The sequence below is a fragment of the Myripristis murdjan genome, chromosome 10 (genome assembly GCF_902150065.1).
Source record: "Myripristis murdjan chromosome 10, fMyrMur1.1, whole genome shotgun sequence".
Taxonomy (NCBI): domain Eukaryota; kingdom Metazoa; phylum Chordata; class Actinopteri; order Holocentriformes; family Holocentridae; genus Myripristis; species Myripristis murdjan.
Genome location: NC_043989.1, coordinates 32872846 through 32891069, shown reverse-complemented (window position 1 = coordinate 32891069; position 18224 = coordinate 32872846). Strand labels below are relative to the sequence as shown.

At 41.4% G+C, this 18224-nt stretch overlaps 1 protein-coding gene across 1 annotated transcript in view; it reads right to left on the bottom strand.

Annotated features, from left to right (window-relative positions):
- enpp6 (ectonucleotide pyrophosphatase/phosphodiesterase 6) overlaps nt 1-18224 on the bottom strand; it is a 74855-nt gene that overhangs the window by 8117 nt on the left and 48514 nt on the right. The window contains exons 8-12 of the mRNA XM_030061656.1: nt 14776-14887; nt 13632-13773; nt 7906-8085; nt 2690-2827; nt 1961-2084 (exon numbers count right to left, since the gene is read on the bottom strand). Of these exons, the coding sequence (XP_029917516.1) occupies nt 1961-2084; nt 2690-2827; nt 7906-8085; nt 13632-13773; nt 14776-14887 (696 nt within the window). The remainder of the gene's footprint in view (nt 1-1960; nt 2085-2689; nt 2828-7905; nt 8086-13631; nt 13774-14775; nt 14888-18224) is intronic.

The following is an 18224-nucleotide window of genomic DNA, read 5'->3' as shown; positions in this document are numbered from 1 at the left end:
AGGCTTATACCAGGACCTGAGTCCTAATTTCATACCACTAACGTGTAAATGTGAGCTGGTATGACAATAAAGTTGAATCCTTGAATAAATCACTATGCTTTCTTGTTTTATGATTTTTTTTTTTCATCTCTGCTTTACTTGATAGTGACAGAGGTCAAGAGAGAGGGGTTGACCTGCAGCAAAGAGCCTGGGCTTGCATTTGAACCCAGGCTGCTGTGGTCAGGACTCAGCCTTGATATGTGGCAAGTGCTCTACCACGTGAGTTACCAGGGCAGCCATGGGAAAGTGCTTTCTTAATGTAGGAGAGTGATAGGGTCAAATAGGTCATTGTGACTGGCACTGGCGCCGAACAGGACAAGTATAGGCTAAAAACATGGGCGGGAAACATCTTGTGATTTCTTGGAAAAGGCAGGCACACCACATATACACTTATGGTATTAAGTAATCAGGGGTAGCTGGTTGGAGTCCAAGATAAGTGATAGTGAGAAATGTTTTTCCTTTTGGAACCACCACTTTCTGCCACGACATTAACAACAATATGTACAACATATAAACAACAACGATACAGTTTCCTTACATATTTTGGACAACATTATACTCTCATGAGACAACCCTTACACCTACAGCACTGTTGTTTATTTACCCACCACAAAGAAAGTTCCACTCCCTTCACTATTATATGTCAACCTTTGAAGCCATAAACCTACTGTAAGATTATGCTGTGGGTTAAGGACATGGGAAGGACTGTATCTGTTACTAATTCGTAGAACAAATGGCCTGTATGAAGAAACATATAGTGAATAATTGATGTCTACAGAGTTCCAAACAGCATGTTTTGTCTGTTGAAGTGACAGCTGTTGAGGAATTTACCACTCAGTACAAACTGTACTGTACTTACTAACTACTGTAATCACTGACTCTTGAAGATCCAAAGTGCACCTTTTGGGCACACTCTGAACAAGCAAGGATCAGTATATGCATCAATGCAATGTGATTCAAACAACCTTAGCAGTGATTATGAATTTTTAGCCCATTTCCCTACATTTCACATCGCAACAAACCATTTTGAAAAGCATGCTGTAGTACCAAAGATTTCACTACACAGAATCAAAATCCCTCCATGTTCAAACTTTAATTTGTGGTTGAAACAGGCACCTTATTATGTTCTGCTTTTGTGGCTAACAAATTTGTCATTGTTGATAAACCACAGACCTGATAATTGGCTATGAAAAGCAGGTGTTTCCCCAGGGACTATTTTCCTGCATGGAGACTTTCACTCAGCCCAATTTGAAGTCAAGGATGTCTTTGTTATGATTATATAATGTTGGTGTGAACAAAGTTTGAAAATCTGTGAAAGTTTATTTTCATACTGCAGTTCCAAAATACAACTGCTTGCTTTTGGAAAACATTAGCTGACACGCCAAGTACATACATTTTGTAGATATTATGCTAAACAAGCAGAATCACTGGTATGATCCTTTAACATGCTTCTCACATTACTCCCACTATTGTCATTAGTGTATCGAACTTTAGAGCTCATTTGTATAGCTGGTTTGTTTGGTTTGTTTTTAGCTCACAAAAATGAGTCTGTGTATGTTATTATGGTAATCCAATTTTATTATATGCACTGCAGATCTAGTGGTGCATATTAGGCTGTACTTGGTAATGACCCAGTCAGCAGATGTGGGTCTGACTCTGCTTCACTGATCATTACTTATGTTTTCATTTCAAATGGTTCAATCCTTCTACACTTCTCATGCCCCCACTGGCGTGGTGCATGTCAAGGGAAAGCAAGTAATGGGAGAATGGGCTTTGTACATTTTGGTCTGAAGGTGGCGCTGGAGGAAAGGTGATGAGATCACCAAAGACAGGAGTACACATGCCTACAGATGATACAGAACACAGTGACACTCAGCTCATTGCTTTTGCTTCATTTGTTATGAAAGGACTGGTTGTTTACCAGGTCCCGTCGCTAGGAAGAAGCCCCTCATGTCAATGAACTCATTGTCGTAACCATGCCAACCATGTTGCCATCCCGATGCTTCCCCTGTCTCATTCTTCCAGAACGGGAGTTTATCCTTATTCTGGAGTGAACAACACACAAAAACAAACAAGATTACAAATATAACGTTAGGATGCAACTGGCTTAAACTGATGGTGTTTTTTAAAGGCGGACTTGTGTAGTTTCAAAGAGGAGGGCACAACACTCTCTTAAAACATGGTAAAAAAAAAAAAAAAAAAAAAAAAAAATATATATATATATATATATATATATATATATGGGGAGTTTGCTCCATTTTTTGTGTATTTTGGATATATGATATCACACTACTGAAGTCTTTAGACATTTAAAAGTGTTACATTAATGCCACGGGTTACCAGCCTTGGTATCAAGAGCTCAGACTATGACCCTGCAGGGTTTGATCCTTTCTCAAACTCATCCTTTACATTAGAAAATAAAGTGGTGTGTCCTCTTTCAAAATGCAGTCTACCTTCAAATGCTGTTACTGACAGCTTTTGATATTTTTTGAGGCTGATGCCAATGTTGAAAAAAAAAAAGAAAAGAAATAGAAGTTCTTCCATCAGAACTTTTGCTTCTGAAATGGCATTTAGACCATGTGACACTAAAATATTGTATTAAATGTAGTAAATGTAAAGTAGTAAATGTAAAGTTAAATATATATTTTACCTCAGTGATAAACCAGCCTGGGTCAGCCAATAGCGTCAGGGTGGAAACATACTTTCCTCCTCTATAATGGAAACGCTCTGGGATCTCCTGTCTGCCATAGACACGCATGTTAGGGACCTGGGACAGTGCAGCATACACCTGGCATAACACACACACATACATACATTAATGGAAGAACTTAATCACATCATTATGCATGAGTGTTAATGACTAAACAGCTGGGAATACCTGGTAATACACACATTGGTGGGGTGTTTAGTTTAAAGTGGCCAATTCTGTGCTTCAAGTGTGAAGACTACTACGTGTATACACACCTCAGTGTTGGTATAGTCCAAATATCTCACTTTGGTTTCTCTATAATTCCAAGTATAGGTTATAAGTGGGATATAATGATAGCCTTAAATCACTCTGAATGAGTAACTGTTTCATATTCATTCATCTGTGTTATGCACATTTTTTATTCTTTGTTTCAGTATGTTTTACAGCTTCTAATGGCTGGATCACAACAGCAGGGCCAGCCAAACAAACACTAATGTCTGTCACTGAATCATTGACTGAGTGATTAGCCAGCTGAGTACTGGATTTTCTCTTTTGCCCGTTGGCCCTGCCGGGGGAAATAAAAGGTCAACAGTAGAAGCCAAAGAGATTCAATATCAGTTATTCTAGTCAGAAATCTGTTATTAACATTGTGTTTTGGTTGGGCGCTTTTTTTTAATGTTTTAATGTTATGTTGATACGATTTAGTACAGAGATTTGGTGCAAAATTCTGTAAGATTTCTATAAGGCTTGCAATTTTTAGCAATTGGATGGCAAGAATTCTGTTCTTTGTCAAAATACCAAAAGGCCATTCAGACATCTTCTGAATGGCCTCGCTCCCTAGTTTGGGGTTGTGAAGCTTCATGAGTTTCTGATTATCCTAGAGGTCACTATAGGTCATTTTATACAGTGATGCACGCAACAGGCTGCCGTCTCACCGGCGCCATCCCTAGTCATCCCACTTGCTTTAGCATGACATACATATTTGGCATCAATGGGTTCTTTTGGTTGTTGAGTTTCATATGATACCAGGACCGTCACTCTAGCTTTAAAACCGAGATCACTACAGCCTCTGAAAGACAGTATGTAGACCATTAAGAGATTAACGTGTTCATTTTGTATCTGCCTGGAGTGTGATAACTTTGACAAATCACCACTATACATAGAGGTTCCGAAAACTAAAACCATTGAAAAAAAAAAAAAAATCTAGTCAGGCAGGAGAAACAGGTTCCCATGCACCCTCATGGCATTTTTTTGTAACCTGTTTTTTTTAGGACCCTAATGGTGTCTAGTTGAGAATTTTTCATGTTGCCAAAGTCAACTAATGGCCCATGGGGTTCATTTGGCGGCCATCTTGAATTGATGTCCACACCAGTGGTGAAAGACAGCGATTTTCATAACTCCTGAACCAGACGTCATACAAAGAAAAATGAACCCACTTTTTCATATAATTTTGACACCAGGAATCAATTGGAAAGGTCATTGACATGGTACAACCCCTCTTTATTGGTGAAAAACAGGAAAATAACACATTTTAGGCTAATAACAATATGCTTTTTTGTTTAGCAATAGTTTCCTGCAAAATCCTCTTATCCAATGCAAGGGCATCAAATGGATGGCAATCACTCTAACTCAGCGTTTCTCAACCGGGGTGCCGTCTGACTACGTCAGGGGTGCTGTCAAAAATTGCCTATTCTGACATTTCATATTTAAATTTATGGATGAATACAAATACATTTACTTAACACATGAATGAATAAATAACAAAATAAACATGTTCGTTTTAAATAAATAAATACATAGAATTAGGCTAATCATCTAAATCTGTCTCATGTGCGAACGTCAACACTGGGGCCAGCGTGACTGCGTTGTTTACGTTTTATCATTAACGGCGAAATGACATTTCACAAAGCGCAAGAACAAGTACACTTTGGACGGCTGTGTGCATCGTCCCAGGCTCAGGTCTCCCATTGATGGTGAGTCAAACCCCTCCCTTCTCTCTCTCTCTCTCTCTCTCTCTCTCTCTCGCGGTTTATTGTGTGTGTGAGTGAGCGCGTGCCTCCTTCTCTCTCCCTCTCAACTGCAGATAATTATTTGTATGCGCACACATTTATATTTCCTTCTCTCAATTGCAGATTTTTGTTTGTTTGTTTGTTGTGTGTGTGTCTGTGTCTGTCTGTCTGTGCTTCTGTCCACATATATAGGCTACATGAGGCATATATATATATATATATATATATATATATATATATATATATATATATATATATATATATAATTTAATTATAATAATCATTAATATTAATATTTCACACTGGGGTGCCATGCACTTTTGAAGGGTGCCTTGACTGAAAAAAGGTTGAGAAACGCTGCTCTAACTGACATAGATTGAAATCTGATAATAGTAGCTAATTGAAGGCAAAAGTAATCAAAACCCTGTTTCACTGATAATCATCGTCGTCAGTCTTGTCATCAATCTCCACCTCATCAAAAGTGACCCCGCTGTTTTTTTTTTTGTTGTTGTTGTTTTTTTTTTTTGCAATATCGTTGCAATGAAATACAATCAAACAAACCAGAAAGTTGAAAAATCTAGAATATAACACAAAAAATCTACTTAAATCATAAATATTTACAAATTGGCATGAACAGCAGCCTAATGCTGCTACTTACTAACTCCACTCAATTGCCATAGTAACAAATTATTGCTACTTACACATTTCAAATATCAATCAGCACCACTCAGCAAGATACAGAAAGACCATTTTACACCTGATATGTAAGTATTATCTGCATTTTTTTTTTTTTACAACTGGAAATATTTTATGTCACTATATTGATAATTTGGATATATAAATAATATTAAAGGAGAACCCTTTCGTCATCAAATTAGCTTACCTGCTAGCTAGCTAACACTAAGTAAAGTTAGCTAGCTAACTTAGCAAGTTAGTAAGTAGGCTAGCAGTAAGTAAGACTTTATTTGCAAATTAGTTTACTTGCTAAATAGCTAGCTAACACTAGATAATGTTAGCTAGCTAACTTAGCAACATTAGTAAGTAGGCTAACAAGACTTTACTTTTAAATTAGCTTACTTGCTAAATAGCTAGCGAAAACTAGATGATGTTTGCTAGCTAACTTAGCAAGTTAGTAAGTAGGCTAACGGTAAATAAGACTTTATTTGTAAATAAGCTTACTTAATATATAGCTAGCTAACACTAGGTAATGTTAGCTAGCTAACTTAGCAACTTAGTAAGTAGGCTAGCAGTAAATAAGATTTTATTTGTATACTTTTCAAAACAGCTGGCCAACAGTTCCATGGAACTAATTTTATGTTGATTTTCTTTCCTTTGTAGTGGTAGACTTTGAACCCCCTCTCAAAAGCCCTACTCCCACCTGTATATTACACACCCCAAGTGCATCTGATGCCCGTTTTACTTGTTTCAATTCTATAAAAGGCGATTCCAACAAGCAGCTTTTTCATTTACTTGATATCCGTGAAAGAAGACTAGCTGAGCCAGTTGATTCGCCTTATCGTATAAAAGCTGTTTGTGATCTGCTGAACCCTGAATATCGAGGTGAGAAACTTATGAGCCATCTACAGAACGACGAAGAGCTTGGGAAATATTTGGCCTTTTCCAAGGTTTCAGTGAAAATCAAAGGATTCTTTTCATTTTACTTGGTCTACAGTTCTCGTATCACTTTGGAGGATGCCATGGCATGTGCTTATCAGCTTGGAACAGCTGATCAAATGAAGGATGCAGCCCTCTCCCTGCATAACATCATCAAGAAGGCCTTCCTGGAGTCCAATGTGTTGCCCTGGCCACTTACTGCAGATGAACTTCACCAGTGAGCAGATGCCTGAGGAACTTGACAGGTTTCTCACCCTTGTCTTGTCTGGTGCTAGTGATTCTAAGTGTGAGCTGAGCCAATCTTTTGGAGGCCTAAGCCATATGATGAGGGTCAGGGGTGGGAGAAGAAAGAGGGAGGGATTTTGGAGCCTGTCTGGTCTTGTGGACCAATCCTGCCCCCATCTCTCATTGACCTGTTGGCTGCTGGTGTCGTCAGTGATGATGATGAGGGGGAAGAGGATGAGGTGGAGACTGATGATGAGACTGATGACGAAGATTAACAGTGAAACAGGGATTTGATTACTTTTGCCTTCAATTAGTTAGTATTATCAAGTTTCAATCAATCAGTTAGAGTCAGTTGGAGTGATTGCCATCCATTTGATGACCTTGCACTGCATTTTGCAGGAAACTATTGCGAAACAAAAAAGCAAAAGTTATATCGTTATTAGCCTAAAATGTCTTATTTTCCTGTTTTTCACCAATAAAGAGGGGTTGTACCATGTCAATGACCTTTCCAATTGATTCCTGAATGTCTACTTGGCGAGACCCGCCTCACCAGGTCTGCGAAACTAGAGCCCATAGTGTCAAAATTATTTGATTTGATTTGATTTTTTTTTTTTTTTTTTTGAAAACAGGGACAAGGTACAGGCGACATTAACCCGAAAGGGAGAGATGCACTGTACAAGGCTATAGCCCTAAAGCTAATTTCCACCCTTAGTCCCTGAACAAACAAATATACAATCATTAAAATATTGTAAACTAATAAACCATCGGCCATAGTTACTTACAAAGCTAAAAAGTGGGTTAATTTTTCTTTGAATGACATCTGGTTCAGGAGTTATGAAAATCGCTGTCTTTCGCCACTGTCACGGACATCAATTCAAGGTTACAAAAAAAACTATTTCTCCTGCCTGACTATATGGGCTGCTAATCACATCTTGTGCATGTGCGCGTGTACTGATGCTGTGCACACTCGCTTCCTCTCCCCAAAAAACTCCTATGGTATGGTATAGTAGCTATAGTAATTTAGTTTAGCTAACTGTGGCTACAGCTCACCAGTTCCGAGTTCAATTTTTTGACAAAAACTCACCTGCTGTACAAAGTTACATACAAAAGCTTCAGTACCCTGTATTTGCTTTGCTCTTACTTCAATATATTCTTTATTGCTGAATCCAATCACCTGCTCAATTCTTCCATGAGAATCATTCAAATTAAAATCTAGTCTTTTTCAGAATCAGAATCAGCAATACTTGATCCTCGAGGGGAAATTATGTAATGATGAAGGTAATGATGAACAAAATACAACGTGGGCATAAATCACTCAGAAATCCTTACCTCTTGATACTTGTTGTGTTTGGGCCAGAGACTGACCACTGGTCCTCTGTCCATCATTTTGACGAGGTCTGACATGTTAATGTACTTGTCTAACTCTATCACCTTCTCCATCCAATGGATCTGAGTCATACCATGGTCCGAAAACAGCATGACATTCAGCTGGTCTGCCAAGTTCTTCTCCTGCAGAAATATCAACAAAAACAGGTAAATATATGCAAATTCTCTGAAAAGAAGAGTTGCACCATAAGAGTAGCATTACTGTATATAACTGATCTGCTTATATTAAAAGGACAAGTAGTAGTAGTGGGTGTAGCAGCAGTACAAATAGCAGCAGTAGCAATGGTAATAGTAGCAATACTCTTAGTAGCAATAGCTACTACTACTAGCTGGTAGTAGTAGCTAACAGTAGTAGCAGCAGAGCAAGTAGTAGGACTACAAGCACCAGTGCTAATAATAGTAGTCAGTATTCGAGGGGTTATTTTCTACTTAGTTTCTACCAACTACATTACTTGTTACTCCTCATTAAAACTAGCATGATTACATGATATCATTACTTTCTGTACACAGTTACTTGTTATATACCTTAAAATATTATTGAGTTATATCACCATATCCAACAAATCATAGGCTACGGCAGACCACAGAAACAGACAAAACAATGGGGTGGTTTGCCAGACAGGGATTAACCCTCCTATTATGTTTGGGGTCAATTTGACCCCAGCCAATGTTTAACGTCTCTAAATGAATGATTAACATCATTTTTTTTGCTTCATATTTAATGAGTGTTCCTAATGTAATGGGTACTACCGGGTAAAGATGAAATTGACATTATGATATATTTTCAATGTCCTGTTCACACTTTGTAACGCATTGGTTATAAATAATAAAAAATTGTACTTAGAAATAATATAAAGCCATTAAAACACCAAAAATTAATATTTATTTCCAATTTCAGATCAGTCAGTGAGATTTTATGGTGATTTGCATATTTTTCCATTGTCACGTAATCGGAATACTGGATGTATAAGTGGAGGTGGGAGGGAGTTATGTTTTATTTAAAGTGCTATTTAGGTAATCAACAAAGAAGCATAAAGTACTTGACACATAAACTTACCTTAACAATTTTAGTTATAATAACTTTGTGGAAGTTTAAACTGCGGGGGTCAAATTGACCCCAAACATAAAAGATGTTCAAAAATGATCTAAAAAATTATCTGATTTCCATGTAAAAGCTTAGTGTTGCTCCTTAAGTAAAAGAAGGTTTAAATTAGCCTTCTATAGCAACAGGTTTAACATCAGATTTCTGCTGTTTGTCAGAAAAGACAAGAGTCTGTCCACTGTCTTTCTCCCAATTCCACACAATTCTGGGCTTTTCTGGATCTAGTTATGGTTTTATGAGCATCATCAGGTTTTGAAATTAAAGTAATAATCAACAACCCTAATATATAAATGAATAACAGTTTTGATACTCTACTGCCAGTTGATACTGTACAATAGTGATTCAGCCTGTATCCAGTTCATGAAAGTTTTAACTTCTGATATTGTAAACTCCTGCTGTGAAGCAGAGTTTAGAACATAAGCGATGTGTTTTATGTTTATAGAAGCAACAACTGTGGGCTGGATAAGCAGCAGATAAAAAAAGATGGTAAACTGACCTGTAGTCAGTAATCATCATCAAGCCAACAAGTGCTATTGGTGGCAGTCGCAGTAAAAGTAGATTCAAGATTCAAGGTTTATTCGTCACATGCATGAATGTACAGGTACAGCAGCAGTTAAATGTAATTGCAACAACTCCGGCACTGTGCAAGTAAAAAATAAAAATAAAATAAAAATAAAAATACAAATAATAATAATAACGGTAATAATAATAAAAAAATAAAAGAAAATAAGATAGAAATAAAGATAAAATAGAAAGAATATATGACATTCCTATATACAATGAACGACTATATACAATCTGCAACAATATACAAAAGGTACAAAAAGTACAAAAAGTACAAATAAGTAGAGGGTAAGTACAAATGACTAGAAGAACTGAGTTGCAAAACCCTGAAGAACAACACGTTCCGCCGGAGGTTCAGGGTTAGTGTGAAACCGTGAGACCAAGTGACAGAACCTGATGCCCGGGACTGGGATACAGGAGCTGTCAGACTTGATCCAGCCTTGTGGAGTCACCCCTTCCCCTCCAGTCTTTAGTAAGGTGTAAGGTAAGTAAGATAGTAGTAGTAAGATAGTAAGGTGCTGAGCTGTCTGACACTGCATGCAGGTGGTGTTGTGGACTGATATACAGAGTTTGTGTTATGAGTTCAGAATCCGTGTGGCCTGGGGAAAGAAGCTCCTTCTCAGCCTCTCAGTCCGGGCTTTGATGGAGCGAAGCCGCTTGCCTGAGGGCAGCCACTCGAACAGTCTATGGTTGGGATGATGAGTGTCTTTTAAAATCCGACTTGCCCTGGACCTGCACCGCTGGGTGTAGATGTCCTGGAGGCAGGGCAGTGCTGTGCGGGTGATGCGTTCAGCACATCGGATCACTCTGTGCAGGGCCTTCCTGTCCTGGGAGCTGCAGCTGCCTTACCAGGCAGTGATGCTCACAGAAAGCACAGACCCTACTGTGGTGGCGTAAAAGGTTTTCAGCAGCGTGGTGGAGATCTTAAATTTCCTCAGCCGCCTGAGGTGGTACAACCGCTGCCGAGCCTTCTTCACCAGGGTGGTGGTGTGTGTAGTCCATGTCAGATCCTCAGAGATGTGAACCCCAAGGTACCTGTAATTGCTTACTCTCTCCACCGGGGTCCCATAGATCCTGAGCGGTGCATAGTGGATCCTCTGCTTCTCTCGCCTGAAGTCGACCACCACCTCCTTGGTCTTGTCAACATTCAGGTCAAGGTTGTTGTCCTTACACCAAGAAGACAGCAGCTCCACCTCCTCCAGATAGGCCGTCTCGTTGTTGTTGGAGATCAGGCCTACCACCACTGTGTCATCCGCGAATTTCACAATGATGTTGGATTGGTGTGTAGCTGTGCAGTCATAGGTGTACAGGGAGTATAGCAGAGGGCTCAGTACGCAGCCTTGGGGGGCACCAGTGTTGAGGGTACGGGAGCTGGAGGTGTGGGCTCCAACCTTCACCACCTGTGGTCTGCCAGTCAGGAAGCTCTGAACCCAGGAGCAGAGTGAGGAACTCAGCCCCAGGTCCCTGAGCTTGGTGACCAGTCTGTGGGGAACTATGGTGTTAAATGCTGAGCTGTAATCAATAAACAGCAGACGCACATAATTCCCCTTACCGGTGTCCAGGTGGGAGAGGGTGGAGTGGAGGACATGGGTGATGGCATCGTCAGTACTCCTATTGGGGCGATAGGCGAACTGAAGGGGGTCCAGGGAGTCCGGCAGTGATGAGCAGATGAAGTCTTTGATGAGTCTCTCAAAGCACTTCATCACCACGGAGGTCAGAGATACAGGGCGGAAGTCATTTAGACCGGCTGGGTTGGTCTTTTTAGGCACAGGGATGATGGTGGACTTTTTTAGGCAGGTGGGGACGACAGAGTGGGCCAGGGACAGATTGAAGATGGTGGTGAACACCGGAGCTAGCTGGTTAGCGCAGGATTTTAGCAGCCGCCCGGGGATGCCGTCTGGGCCGGCTGCCTTCCTGCTGTTCACTCGCCTCAGGGCTCTCCTGACGTCGTGCTCCGAGAGCGAGAGTGGGCGGTCCTCCTCACCGGTCAGGCCGCCTGCCTCGATTGCGTTAGCCACAGCGCTAGCGCGAGCGCCGCCAGCCTCAAAGCGAGCGAAGAAGGTATTAAGCTCTTCCGCCAGTGAGGAGTCCACCACAGCCGAGGTGTTCATTCGTCCTGTATAGTCCGTAATCGTCCGCTGTCCTTGCCACATGCGTCTGCTGTCGCGGTCGCACAGTTGTTCCTTCACCGTATCCCTGTATCGCCTCTTAGCCGCTTTCACCGCTTTCCTGAGCGTGTAGGCTGCCGCTTTGTACGGTGACATGTCTCCGGTGATGAGTCCCTCGTTATAGGCAGCGGTACGTGCTTTCAGAGCCTCGCGGATAGACTTATCCACCCACGGTTTCTGATTAGGGAAAACCTTCACAGTCACCATAGGAATGGTATCATCTAACAGCTTGGATATAAAGCATGTAGCCACTTCCGTAAACTCATTAACGTCATCCGAGCTCGCCCGAAACATGTCCCAGTCTATGTCACTCAGCGCGTCCTGTAGTGTGGCCTCTGATTGGGCGGACCAGCGTCTGACCTCTCGCGATACCGGGGCTTCCTGTTTTAGCCTTTGTTTATATTTTGGTAAGAGGAAAATGGCGTCGTGGTCAGCCTTACCAAAAGCCGGCAGTGATATGGCTTTGTATCCGTTCTTGAATGGGGTATAACAGTGATCCAAAATGTTGTCACCCCTCGTGGGACATGTGACGTGTTGGAAAAAGTTGGGCATAACCTTTTTGAGGTTCGCCTTGTTGAAGTCACCGGCCACGATGAGGGCTGCGTCCGGGTGTTTAGCATAATGTTTGTTGATGGTGTCATGCAGAGTATTGAGAGCAGTGTCCGTGTCCGCCTGTGGTGGAATGTAAACGGCAAAGACGATGACCGCAGAGAACTCCCTGGGCAGATAGAAAGGGCGACAGAGGATTGCCAGATGTTCGAGGTCCGGTGAGCAAGAGCGCGACAGAACAGAAACATTCCTTGGATCACACCAGTTGTTGTTGGTTAGGAAACACACTCCACCACCTTTAGATTTACCGGAGTCCTTCGTTCTGTCCATGCGAAACACTGTGAATGTTTCTGCTGGGCGAACGGCGTGGTCCGGCACCTCCGGCGTGAGCCATGTCTCCGTGAAACAAAGGATGTTGCAGTCCCTCATGTCCCGCTGGAACCGGACCCGGGCCCTGATGTCGTCCAACTTATTATCCATGTTTTGGACGTTAGCCAGCAGGATACTGGGAAGAGGAGGATGGTGTGCTCGTGCTCGCAGCCTGTTTCTGACCCCGGCACGTTTCCCTCTGTGTTTTTTCCTGCTTCTCCTCGGAGGCCCGTTCCCCTGGTTACACTCCGCGTCCCGCAGGATCTCCTTCGGCCAGGTGGAGCTCTCGTGTAAAACTTCAGAAAAAAGGTAATTAGACCTGGTAGCAATGTTGAATAGTGTGCTGTGGTCGTAGGTAATTAAGCCAGAAGAAAGAGAGGTCAAAGAACTAAAGAAAGCTAAGAAAGTAACAAACAAAAAGCACAGTCTACGCGGAGCAGTCACAACGGCGTCTGGACTCGTCCGTGCCATGGTAGCAGTAGTACTAATGGTAATGGTGATGATGGAATTAGCAGTAGCAGTAGTAGTTTTCCGAGAGGCGGTAGTCTTGGCAGTGGATAGTGTAGTTGAACTAGTCGTAGTAATAAAGGCAGTAGTAGCAGCAGTAGTAGTAGTAGTAATAGTGGTGGTGTGGCTCAGGAGGTAGAGTGGTATGCTGGTTATCGGAAGGTTCCTGGTTTGATCCTCCTCCAGAAAGTGTGTCAAAGTGTCCTTGAGCAAGAAACTGGGAGGCAGAGCATTGCAGGTAACCTCTGCCATCAGTGTGTGTGTGAAAAGGTACACATTGTACAGCTCTTTGGTTGATCGACTAAAAAAGCGCTAGGAGCTAGGAGTAGCAATGTTAATAGTAGCAGTGGTAGTGGTAACAGCACTAATAGCAGTGATATATTACAATAAATAGTAATAATATTGCTAACCTTGATCTTCCTGTTCAGAGTCTGCATGGCGACGTCCAGTTGTCGCACAGCTATTCTGACCTGGTGAGAGTCTGGTCCGAAGTGATGGCCCTCCACATCTATCTTCTCATAATATATCCCTGCCATATCTGCATGGCCCAACCTATACACACACACACACACACATATATATAAAACATATATAAAACAAGCCATTAATACATGAGAGTGGACAGTGAAGGTTATGAACCATCAGGTATACATTGCTAAAAATGGCAATCCAATGATTAGGGCCAATTTGCAAAAAAATCAGAAGGTATTGGTGTTGTCATTTGGTCTGTGAAAATTTTGCATTTCCAAAATATTTACTGATCAGCAGCTAACAGTCTTATGTTTAATTTCACCACCATGTGTTTTTGAGTTCATCCAATGAGTACTGAAAGGGTGCCATTAGCCTAGGATTTGGCACAGTTTTGTCAACCCATAAAACAGGTGATATGGGTAGTTCCAATGAAAAAAACATGATTTTTTTTTTCTAAGAAAAATAAATGAGTTTTGTTTTATTTTATCTTTTTCTGAATATTATCCTTCCCAGTGATTATAGATAAGCAGCATAAAAATACAAATTTCTTCTTCAGTAACCCTGATATCCTATTGTAGGAGAAGACATCTGCCTTTTAATGATAATTTCCGAGTGGCCAGCACAAGCATTAACCAATCAGATGAAGGGTGACTGGCTGCTTAAAGGTAGAATGAGTAGGATTTCTCAATTGCAGTTTGTAAACATAATATTCAAAGTTGGCCTCTCCTCCCTTGCTGAGATAACTGCCAGCAACAAGTTTTCATTCCTAGGATGGAAATGGAATAAAATGACTGCTTGAAATGTAAAATATTCACCCTCCTGGGGAAAAAATGGCCTGCTGGCACCAACCTGTCTAACAGTGTCAATGGGTCAGAGGGTTCAGTACATGCTCTTCCGCAGTGAAAACATCCACAGACTTTTGCTCCTCCCAAAATCGGTTGCATAGCCCGTAAGAGACAGTGAGATCTGGCCTTATGAGACAGCTACTAAGCAACAGAGTCACTGCCTGTGTGTGTTGCCTCCTCAACCTAACCTTGATGTCAGAGTGGGGTACCTTACTTGTGAAGAGGGTTTTCTTCTTACCGCAGGGCGTTTAGGGCATTTTCAATAGAGTCAGTTAGGTTTTTCTGTGATGGGTTGTAGACATATTCCTCACAGAACGAAGGACGTACACCCCGAATCTCCACCTCACAGCCTGAGGAAACACACACACACACACACACACACACATTCACACACACAGTAAGTAACAAACACAAGAAACTTGAATAATCTATGCATACACTGACACATAGGCTTTGCTCTTTGGGGGAGCTTGTTAAGGAATCCTTGCAGCAGGAATTCTGCTCTGGCCTATATACACTATATTACCAAAAGTATTCGCTCACCCATTCAAATGATCAGAATCAGGTGTCCTAATCACTTGGCCTGGCCACAGGTGTATAAAATCAAGCACTCAGGCATGCAGACTGTGAAACAAGACATTTGTGAAAGACTGGGCCGCTCTCAGGAGCTCAGTGAATTCCAGCGTGGAACTGTCATAGGATGCCACCTGTGCAACAAATTCAGTCGTGAAATTTCCTCGCTCCTAAATATTCCACAGTCAACTGTCAGCTCTATTATAACAAAATGGAAGCGTTTGGGAACAACAGCAACTCAGCCACGAAGTGGTAGGCCACGTAAAGTGACGGAGAGGGGTCAGCGGATGCTGAAGCGCATAGTGCAAAGAGGTCGCCGACTTTCTGCACAGTCAATTGCTACAGAGCTACAAACTTCATGTGACCTTCAGATTAGCCCAAGTACAGTATGCAGAGAGCTTCATGGAATGGGTTTCCATGGCCGAGCAGCTGCAGCCAAGCCACACATCACCAAGTGCAATGCAAAGCGTCGGATGCAATGGTGTAAAGCACGCCGCCACTGGCCTCTAGAGCAGTGGAGACGTGTTCTCTGGAGTGATGAATCACGCTTTTCCATCTGGCAATCTGATGGACGAGTCTGGGTTTGGAGGTTGCCAGGAGAACGGTACATTTCAGACTGCATTGTGCCGACTGTGAAATTTGGTGTAGGAGGAATTATGGTGTGGGGTTGTTTTTCAGGAGCTGGGCTTGGCCCCTTAGTTCCAGTGAAAGGAACTTTGAATGCTTCAGGATACCAAAACATTTTGGACAATTCCATGCTCCCAACCTTGTGGGAACAGTTTGGAGCGGGCCCCTTCCTCTTCCAACATGACTGTGCACCAGTGCACAAAGCAAGGTCCATAAAGACATGGATGACAGAGTCTGGTGTGGATGAACTTGACTGGCCTGCACAGAGTCCTGACCTGAACCCGATAGAACACCTTTGGGATGAATTAGAGCGGAGACTGAGAGCCAGGCCTTCTCGACCAACATCAGTGTGTGACCTCACCAATGCGCTTTTGGAAGAATGGTCAAAAATTCCTATAAACACTCTCCTCAACCTTGTGGACAGTCTTCCCAGAAGAGTTGAAGCTGTAATAGCTGCAAAAGGTGGACCGACATCATATTGAACTCTATGGGTTAGGAATGGGATGGCACTTCAGTTCATAGTATGAGTAAAGGCAGGTGAGCGAATACTTTTGGTAATATAGTGTATATATAATAAGTATACTGTATAAATGGATGTTGTACTGTACATTTTGCCCTCTCTCTGTCAACACTGATGCTCCTAAAGGCTATGGGCTCTTTCCCAAGCTGATTTTGCTAGTCTGGTCTTTATGGCCACATAACTGAGTGGTATTTAGAGGGTTTACAGGGTGCATCTACTCCACAGTCTATAAACTGGCATATATGTATATGTAAGTATCAAGTATATATAATAACAAGGGTGGCAAAACTTAACCTCACATGATGTCACACATGGTGCAGTGCATGCACTCCAGCAGCAAGCTGCTGAATACAGACGACAGAATAAAATTAATGACGACAGCCTGTGGCCCACTGGACGGCAAGCTTTTCCTTCAAAAAGCTTCCTGATAGACCTCTGAATAGAAATTAAATCATATGGACATACTCCAACATTGAAATGTCATTCTGTCGGACTAAAATTAGTTTAAAAAAAATCATCAGATGCCAGTGATAGTGGTAGTGTAGCGGTTTGAACAGTCAACATGTCAAAACCCACAAAGGAAACTTGTAAAAATTTTTGAAATGTACCTTGCATATTTCATGGATTTAACAAGTATTTCAAAATCATGCACAATAAATAAAGAAACAGTGCAATAAATTCAGACAGACTCAAGAGTTTGCATGTTTTCAAATATATACTATATACTATATAATATATAATGTCCAAACCAAAATAAGAAAAACACATTCCAAATACAACAGGGTTGAAGGCGATGTTGGTGTGAAGCGAGCAGGATATCGCAGCTGAACGTGGACTATACTTACAACTCCTGCCTCACTGCCCAGGGTCCACACTCACAACTGGCTGGACGGCCATATTAACGGGGCTGTCCTCTCAAGAGCGGGAAGCGGAGCCATGTTTTTGTGTGGAGAACAAGTGGGTGTGGATTTAGGTGAGTACAGGCTGGATGTTGACTGAGAGGATGGATATATGAATATGGACATTCGCCATACTAGTTAGCTGAACGGTGGTGCTCATCTGTGCTTGTCAAATTTCACTTGTGGAGTGCTTATGGAACAGATCCGTCAACACAACAAAACTAAGCAACGCAGCTGCTTAATGGATATCCATGGACTGTTGACCCATCAGCATTGCTTAAGAAAATGGGCCAAAAACATCATACAACATGATACAGCAACATTATTTCCAAAATACACTATACTACACTGAAAGGGTAACCAATTTTTTAAATAGATTTTCAATGTGATTAATCATATTTAATCCACGATTACTTTGTGATTAATGCAAAAATTTAACACTTGACGGCCCTAGTAACAACATATTTTCTATGACATGTAATTCCAAAATGCAACTGATACGGTATACAATTCTTCACAGAACGTACAACCACCCACAAACTTTACGGCATGGGTTCTACACAAAAAAATACATGTCCACACTGCTCAGCTTCAATAGATGATTACTTTCATGCTTCCTGGCTCTGTCCATATTTCCACAACTTTTGGTTGGAGGGCCTAAGAAAGCTATCAGAGATCCTAAATCTAATCATCTAGCTAAGTTAACTGACAGATATTTTTCTATGTCCTGTTTGTCTTGTCATGTATATAATGTCCTGTTTTTATGTATAGAAAATGTATTGACCTCAACTATATGTGATGTGTGAATGTTTTATCTCACTGTGTTGTTTACTGTAAAATAAAATTAAAATAAAAAAGAAAACACTTATGAGGTTTTCAGAGGAGACAATGGTGGCAGTCCTCCACCTGGGATTTAATTGATGGCTCTAGGAATGCTAAAACACATTTGCTCAAGAGATTTGTGACACATGTAGAGCGAGGCTTGGCACACTAACATCCAAACTTCTAACTTTTTGTTCCACTGAGCTGAACTTTTATGCTGATGTGGCATCAGTGGCGAGTGCAACA